The 8955-nt window shown below is 42.7% G+C and overlaps 1 protein-coding gene across 4 annotated transcripts in view; it reads left to right on the forward strand.

The window, feature by feature from the left end:
• The window catches only part of LOC106572352 (signal peptide, CUB and EGF-like domain-containing protein 3), a 115112-nt gene extending 106655 nt beyond the window's left edge, over positions 1–8457 (forward strand). For 2 of the 4 annotated variants that reach the window (XM_014146408.3, XM_014146410.3), the window contains 13 exons: positions 1305–1427; positions 1560–1673; positions 1800–1895; positions 2169–2321; positions 2614–2775; positions 2928–3131; positions 3449–3610; positions 3765–3932; positions 4036–4197; positions 4668–4865; positions 5230–5382; positions 5487–5566; positions 5713–8457. In XM_014146408.3, the coding sequence (XP_014001883.1) occupies positions 1305–1427; positions 1560–1673; positions 1800–1895; positions 2169–2321; positions 2614–2775; positions 2928–3131; positions 3449–3610; positions 3765–3932; positions 4036–4197; positions 4668–4865; positions 5230–5382; positions 5487–5566; positions 5713–5865 (1928 nt within the window). In that variant the 3' untranslated portion in view covers positions 5866–8457. The remainder of the gene's footprint in view (positions 1–1304; positions 1428–1559; positions 1674–1799; positions 1896–2168; positions 2322–2613; positions 2776–2927; positions 3132–3448; positions 3611–3764; positions 3933–4035; positions 4198–4667; positions 4866–5229; positions 5383–5486; positions 5567–5712) is intronic. The other 2 variants (XM_014146409.3, XM_014146411.3) reach the window with 1 other exon arrangement.
• The last annotated feature ends 498 nt before the right edge of the window (positions 8458–8955 follow it).

Genomic DNA, 8955 nt, shown 5'->3' on the forward strand with positions numbered 1-8955 from the left:
CCTCATCCTCAGCCCCGAGCCACACCGCCTTGCCTTGTCCTCCTCATCCTCAGCCCCGAGCCACACCGCCTTGCCTTGTCCTCCTCATCCTCAGCACCGAGCCACACCGCCTTGCCTTGTCCTCCTCATCCTCAGCCCCGAGCCACACCGCCTTGCCTTGTCCTCCTCATCCTCAGCACCGAGCCACACCGCCTTGCCTTGGTTTTGGTTTATGTGTGTTAAAAAGTTATTATCATTTACTCCTCTCTGGCTCTGTAAAGTCCCTCCAAGTGTTCTTCTTCCCAAAGAGAGAGAACTTTGGTGGGAAGAGAAGTTTCTGACCAAGGGGAAATGCAAAGCAGTGATATCACGTCCTGGATTGAAATGAGAAATCAGGCCTGTTTATCAAAACAGACATTCATCTTTTGTAGAAGTGATCACTGACAGTAGAACTGAGTGAGTGAGTGAGTGAGTGAGTGAGTGAGTGAGTGAGTGAGTGAGTGAGTGAGTGAGTGAGTGAGTGAGTGAGTGAGTGAGTGAGTGAGTGAGTGAGTGAGTGAGTGAGTGAGTGAGTGAGTGAGTGAGTGAGTGAGTGAGTGAGTGAGCATACAGTACCAGGCAAAAGTTTGGCCACACCTACTCGTTCAAGGGTTTTTCTTAATTTTTACTATTTTCAACCCAATTGAGATGGTTTGAGATGAGTTGGGCCGCAGAGTGAAGGAAGGGCTGCCAACAAGTGCTCAGCATATGTGGGAACTCCTTCAAGGCTGTTGGAAAATGCATTCCAAACCCTTGAATGAGTAGGTGTGTCCAAACTTTTGACTGGTACTGTATGTCTATGTGTTTGATGTGTTTAATTGTTGCCTTGTGGATTTCCACTCATATGAGTGTCTTGGATGCTGGGTCTAGACATACAGGTAACTGTGATAATAAAAGTGTCTGGAACTCTATTGGAGGGATGTGACACCATCTTCCATGAGAAATTCCATTTTGTTGATGGTGGTGGAAAAAGCTGTCTCAGCCACCGCTCCAGAATCTCTCATTGGTGTTACAATTGGGTTGAGATCTGGTGACTGAGACACACAGCCTTTATACCCCCATGCTCATTTGAGACCCATTTTGAGATATGTATTTCTTCTTGCCATGGTAGCCAAAATAATGAGCAACTGGGCATTTTTATACATAACCCTAAGCATTATGGGATGTTTTAATTGCTTAATTAACTCAGCACTGGATTTCAAAATATTTTGTATCTCAAGTTTTTATCTTAAGTATTTACAAAAGTTTACCTGTACATGGTCATAACTGTCCATTTTCCTCTGCAGATATTGATGAGTGCAGTATAAACCGCGGTAGCTGTAAATATGGCTGTGTCAACACTCAGGGCAGCTATGAGTGTACTTGTCCAACTGGATACAAGCTGCACTGGAACAGGAAGGACTGCATTGGTATGTAACAACACCACCACCCGGTGGTCGGGACATAGAAACACACATTATGGCTCTGTTCCAAAGTCATGGAAAGGATGTTGTAATTGATGAGTAGTGTATGATTGTGATGTTGTTTTTATGTTCATCCAGAGCTGGTGAAATGTCTGCCTGGCCTAGCTCCCAAGACCACTCTGACCTGCAGTAAAACGGGCAAGAAGGAGAGCTGCTCCCTCACCTGCACCTCCAAGGCTCACTATCTGGCAGGTAGAGGCATCCATATACAATATCAGCGTTAATACACGTTGTTACAGTTTCTATCTCAAACATTGTGTGCTATTGATTTAAATGACTTCTGACTGAAGCTGTAACGATATGTTGGATCATTTACAGAATCTGACAGCAGCTATACAGTGAGCTGTGGCATCCCCATCCTACGAGGCAAATCCCCAGCCAGACTGAACACAAGCAGCAGTCCGAGCTGCATAGGTACAGCGTCCTACAGAGGCATTCTTAGGACTTAGGTAGAAGGTTGCAGATGTAGCTAGGGTTAGGGTTAGGGTTGCAGCTGGATCTAGGGTTAAGGTTAGGGTTGCAGCTGGATCTAGGGTTAGGGTTAGGGGTTGTGGTCAGTATCAATGGGTTTGTATATTGTTCCTATCTGTGCCACTGCATATATGCATCTGTTGTGGACGGAATGGTCCTATTGTAGTGTGGTCCTCCTCTACACCCATCCACCTGCAATGCTCTGTTTGCCTGTAGAAACAGGGGCCCCTCCAGTGAAGCAGACCGCCTCTTTCAAGATCAAAGATGCCAAGTGCCACCTGCACCCCAAGCTGACAGGCCGGGCTGAGGACAGGGGCCGAGCGCTGGGGCCAGGTGAGGGGCCACATCTGGCCTACATTCCAGACCTTGGTAATGATGGCCTTACAAAAAAACTGACAATTCAACTACAGTGCATTCTTTTTTCTGTATGTCTCATATTCAGTGTGTGCATATTCAACAGCAAATTTGTAGGTAAGTGGGTCTCTGTGTATTTGCTACATAGTAACCCTCACTGTGATTATGTGCAATGAAGGCAGAAATCTGTCTAACATATGCTGCTAACAGACCAACGCTACCACCCCACCCCTAACCCATGAAAGACCCAGCATTGATGTTGACTCCCAGTAACTTACAATGTTGTTTTACAATAATGTGTCTCTAGGAAGTGGACAGCCCTGCAATAACTGCCTGGTTACGTTTGTCAACCTCAAATGTGACTCCTCCAAGAAGGCCAAAGGGCGTCGTGTCCGTAATCCCACCAACAAAGAAGTGACACGCATCACCCTGGAGCTCGAGGCGGAGGTCAAGCCAGGAGACACTACAGGTCAATCAGTACTGAGATTTACAAGATGTCTGCTTTGATATATCTCCCTGACACTGTGATTGACTGATTGATTCATTTTTGATTGCTTAATTCATTCATTGATGAATTGATTGATTGATCTGGTAATATGGACTGTCCCTTCTCCCCCATAGGGAGCTGTAACCTGAGTTGCCTGCGCCAGCGCATGGAGAAGCAGGTAAAGACATACATCAAGGCCCTAAAGAAGTCGATCAACCAGGAGCGTTTCCTGATCCGCGTGGCTGGGCTGGAGTACGAGGTGGCCCAGAAGCTGCCCCAGGTCGCTTCAGGCCACGAGAACTGTGGTCCAGGACGGGAGAAGGACAGTGGACGCTGTGGTAAGAAAGACCAGTTTGGCAGCCATCTTTCTCTGTCACCGGTTACCATGCAGACCATGACTCTGTACGAAAATGTTATTATATCACAGATGGCATAAACAGTCAAGACACTGTCGTGACACAAACCATAAACTGACATAGGTTCTCATGACTATTTATGACTCGTGTGTACTTATGTATTCATATAGTCTCATGTACTGAATACAAAAACATCTCCAGAGCTGTGGTGTGCTAGTTAGTTTGGAGCCAGGAGTTTTTGGTGTCAGTGTGTGTACTGTATAGCTCTCTCACCAGACCCCTCCTGGCTATTCTCTCAGTCAGATGTTTGCCAGGATCGTACTACCACGGGGAACAGGAGCGCTGCATCCAGTGCCCACCTGGCACCTTTCAGGAGAGGGAGGGGCAGCTGGCCTGTGACCTGTGCCCTGGCAGTGATGGGCATGGACCTGCCGGAGCACGCAACATCTCCTCCTGTGCAGGTACATACACACCCCTGATGGCAGACTGCACTAATTATCCATTCATATGTCTGCATGTGCCAACATTGTACAGTAACCTATAGTGAAGTGCAGCACAGGGTACTGTACATCTCTATCTGACTGAAAGTGTCTTGTTACTGTTGTCTTCATCAAGGTCAGTGCCCTACTGGCTACTTCTCCAGTGATGGGTTTCAGCCATGCCAGCCATGCCCGTTTGGCTCCTACCAGCCTGACCTGGGACGGACCCTATGCTTCCCCTGCGGAGGGGGGCTGAGCACCAAACGGGAGGGGTCCAGCTCCTTCCATGACTGTGAGGTCAAAGGTCAGTTACATCATATTATCCTCACATCTGTGCCATCAATATTATTTCACCTCAGATTTGGTTTGTAAGTGTGCATATGTGTGTGTCCCTCTCCTCTCTGCAGTTCAGTGCTCCCCTGGCCACTACTACAACACTACGGTGCACCGCTGTATTCGCTGCCCTTTGGGCAGCTACCAGACAGAGTTCAGACAGAACTACTGCATCACCTGTCCTGGTAACACCACTACAGACTTTGATGGGGCCACCAGTGTCTCTCAGTGCAAGAGTACGTTCCTGATTGTATAAACCTGCTATTTGCATACAGAATGCATTTTCTGACAGAATCACTTTTTATTTTGGACTTTCAAAAATTTAGCCTTGAGCCTTCATTTGCATACCTTTTCTATGAATATTACATTAAACATCCAGGTTGCAAATCCACACGTAACAAATATTTTTTTTTATTGTATCTATCTAGCCAAATAGAAATATGTATTTTATTTTGAAATATTGGCTCTCTTCCCAAAACTCCAGATGGACTCACTAATAACTTGTATTATTTTGTGTGTGTGTGTGTGTGTGTGTGTGTGTGTGTGTGTGTGTGTGTGTGTGTGTGTGTGTGTGTGTGTGTGTGTGTGTGTGTGTGTGTGTGTGTGTGTGTGTGTGTGTGTGTGTGTGTGTGTGTGTGTGTGTGTGTGTGTGTGTGTGTGTGTGTGTGTGTGTGTGTGTGTGTGTGTGTGTGTGTGTGTACATTAGACCGAGAATGCGGAGGAGAGATGGGCGAGTTCACAGGTTACATTGAGTCGCCCAACTACCCCGGAAACTACCCAGCTAATGTAGAATGTATCTGGATCATCAACCCACCCAACAAGCGCAAGATCCTCATGGTGGTGCCTGAGATCTTCCTGCCCTCAGAGGACGAGTGTGGAGACGTACTGGTTATGAGGAAGAACTGTAAGCACCTCTCATATAACCCAGCGCATGTGTTTAATACCATTCCATTCACTACATTCCAGCCATTATTATGAGCCGTCCTCCCATCACCAGCCTCCTCTCAACCCAGTGTGGTGTTCCACAACCACAATACCCATCCACTCTATAGAGATCGGATCTAGGTTTCAATAAACACTGAAAATTCTCAAACAACAAATACTGTACTATACATAGTTCCATTTTAAGGTTTTAGTTTTTAATGCGTCAACTTGAGAAGCTTTCAAGTTGAGGAAATGATCTTAAGAGCAGATTGAGATTGAGTGCCTGCATACCCAATGTGCAAAGTATTTTGTCAATCTTCTGTGTATCTCGTCTGTTCTTCCAGGGTCGGCCACATCCATCACCACCTATGAGACGTGTCAGACGTACGAGCGACCTATAGCCTTCACCGCTCGCTCCCGCAGACTCTGGATTAACTTCAAGTCCAACGAGGCTAACAGTGCCCGAGGCTTCCAGATCCCCTATGTCACCTATGACGGTAAACTCTCACCCAACCACACAGACACCCACTGAGGAAACAGAGGGGGCAAGTCTTCAGATTCTGAGGTGTTTACTGTATCATGTGTTTTTGTGGATTCACAGAGGATTATGAACAGCTTGTAGAGGACATTGTCAGAGATGGAAGACTCTATGCCTCTGAAAACCATCAAGAAATCCTAAAGGTTAGTGCCTGCTGCTAAGATACATACTACTGCATCCCTCAGTGGGTCATGTTCATGTTAAAGTCAGGTATTGTCTGAGTAAACACTTTTGTATACTTGAATACTTGTCAGTAAAGTGTGCTGTGTTGTTCTCTTCTTCCTATCAGGATAAAAAGCTGATTAAAACTCTCTTCGACGTGCTGGCCCACCCAAACAACTACTTCAAGTACACCCCTCGGGAGTTCAGCGAGATGCTGCCGCGCTCCTTCTTGCGCCTCATAAGCAGCAAAGTCTCCGCCTTCTTGCGACCATATAAGTAGTCTCCACATCAAACCCCGCCCCAGAAGGACCAGATCCCGCCCCCCTCTAACAGGCCAAACAACAAACTCTCACAGGACTTCTAACAAGTTGACAGAAATAACTATTTTTTTCTTCTATTTTTTCATACTGTAGGCTTTGACGACACACTTCACTATGCAGCCTCATATGTTGAACTCAATCTGTTTTGCAGTATTTAGTTGTATGCCCTTTTAATTTCTCCAAAACCATGCAGTATCTGAAGCCAACCAACTTGAGTCAAAGTACAGTACAGGCTTTCTTGCCCATCTCTTCTTTCTGAATATTTATCACGACTCCAATATGCTTGTGTCGTTCTATTTTTTTGTTTGTTGCTGTTGTCATTCTTGTTTCTATTATCATATAGCATAGATGGCCTTGTCTGTCATTTTCACAGCAATCCATAATTAGAAGGATATGTGTGCATTTCAGATGACGCATGTTGTCTGTTTGTTGACAAAATGGACAACGGTAGAGGCATTTATGTCAAACAGGAAGAAGGATATTACAAGGGCAATATGTTTGTCACATTTGTTTTGAGCTGGAACAGGATTATCGTAAACGTGCTTTAATAAATAGTCTTTCACTTAAATTCCAGCTTTAACTCTTACCATGCCAGGATGAGTCTGTTTTGATAAATGAGTATCCTTTTGTATATCTATATCCTCCATAAGCAATCCTCAAGGAGAAGGACCTGTCAGTTTCATGTCATTGTTACATTCCATAACATTCAAAGCCTTACTATATCTGAGCTCTTAGAGCAACTTCTTGTTAAGGTATTACTGTTAAAACAGTTATTCAGTTTTTTTCTTCTGTCCAGATTGTATAACTGTCTGTTACCTACCTACAGATATTTTCTGTTAGTCTATATCCAAGTTAACTTAACAAAGTGTATAAATTGTAGTTTATTTTAAAAAATTGAGACGGTGATGGACATTTTGGAAAATAAATAGAAAACTAGATTTGTGAGAATCACAGGAGAGAGACAAAATAATGTCTCTATGGTCCATGACTGGTGAGGATAGAGACAGATAAATGTCTCTATGGTCCATGACTGGTGAGGATAGAGACAGATAAATGTCTCTATGGTCCATGACTGGTGAGGAGAGATACAGAGAAATGTCTCTATGGTCCATGACTGGTGAGTGAAACAGAGATACATCTTAATTAAAGGACAAGGCTCTGTGATACAGAAAATGTCTTTATTGGACACAACTCTGTGAGAGAGAGATAGAGAAATGTCTATGAGGGACATACGTTTGCTGCTTCTTTTAAAAAAGGTCACTTTAATTCTTCAATTTCAAGTCCTCTTTCTGTGCTCGCATCACACTAATAGTCCATTGAATTAATATAAAAGAATGTTGTGTTCAGAGAGATGCATCATAAGTATAAATACAGTCCTACACCTGTCCTCATCCAAGTTGAATGTCATATCACATTTGCATCTCCATCCATGGATTACCAACTGATTGTAATGTTTTTCTTTCTTTCAAAAATTGACACGGTTTGAATCCTTTTTAATCTAAATACACTTGAGCAGATTCTGTCCCAATAAGACCAGCTCTTCCAAAGACTGTCCGCACAGCAAAAGCCTAGTTATTATCTTGTGCACTAGATCTAGAGCCTGTCATCCTACCTTTGTTGTGTAAGTGCAATGAATGAAGTCTCCATTGTGCTACTCCTCTCTTTGTGTCTAAAGAAATACTAAAAAACAATGTTAATATTTGTCAAAACATAACAAAGGATTGTCTTTTCTGGGACTAATTTAAAAAACAAATGTGACTGGCGTTAGGGTTTTGAATGAAGTTACTTTATATTCAGCATCACACTACAATAATGTTGAAAAACAAATATAGTTGATCAATGCAATACTATTACAATGGAATTATTGCAATGTAAAAACAAATGACAATGATAACAAGTAATCCTAATACACTCAAACCTTTGTTGAAGAAGAATCAACATGTTAGCTACTGCTCTTAAATATAAAGGATTTCCCTTGGAAACTCTGTTTTTATTTGATTTTAGATTTTTTTTTTTGTAAATAAAAGAGAAAATGAACAGTGTAAATGGTAAAAGCTATTGTACAATACCTTTAGATAGTTGTAAGCACAGGTGCTTCTGGATAAGAGAAAAGGATTTTCACCACATTGCTAAATTGTAAGACAAGCGTGGCCTAGCCATGCAGACCTCATAGTCAGAAGGAACTGTTTAATACACATCACAGAATATCTGCTATATCTGTATTCTTTTCAATGTTTGTTTTAAAGTTGCCATTAGTATTTATACCACCCTGTTTTTTTTTAAATCCCAACATTTCGATGTCAATAGCAACAGTCCATAGCACTCACTGTTACCACCTGTCCCAACTCACCCTTTCCCTCTCTTCATCCCTCTGTCCCTGCAGCCTGAACACACCAGATGGTTGAGTTTTTTTGGTTTGTTTTTTTTACATGAGTTTGCTATGATGTATCATAGACTTGATAATGGTATTTGCACTTGAAAATTGTTATTGCTCATGTAAAAATGTCTGGATTTTGTATTGTCTTTTTAAATGAATGGAATTGCTGTTCTTACATTTCTTGTAGCTCTCGTTTGTTCTCTAAATGCTCGCCTACTGTGTTCAACCCATGAAGATGAAGATGCCCACATGCATGTAACTTTATCAACTGTAAAAAAAAAAAAAAAAAAAAAGTATGTACAGAGATGAAATGAAACAAGATTATGAGCTTGTTTCTGTCAAAAACACTTATCAAAATAAACATACTGTAATTGAGTTTAATTTCTAATATTATTTGATGTCAAAGTAGCCCTTTTCTTTAAATATGTTCATGAGACTAAGGAGGACATCTCAGAATCCCTGTTTATACCTGGTTCTAACTTGCATCCTTTGTCCTGATCTTGTCCACATTCTGAATGTGCCCACATTTTTTGACAGGCGTAGACAATCAAAAGACACATTGTGATCTGATTGTGATGAGATCCTGCTGCCCGCCTCCGGAGGTAGTCGAACATGCATTGTATAGACATCTCTGGACAGAGAAACCATTTAAATCAGAATTATTCCACCCTCT

Source organism: Salmo salar, chromosome 15, assembly GCF_965601325.2.
Source record: "Salmo salar chromosome 15, fSalSal1, whole genome shotgun sequence".
NCBI lineage: Eukaryota > Metazoa > Chordata > Actinopteri > Salmoniformes > Salmonidae > Salmo > Salmo salar.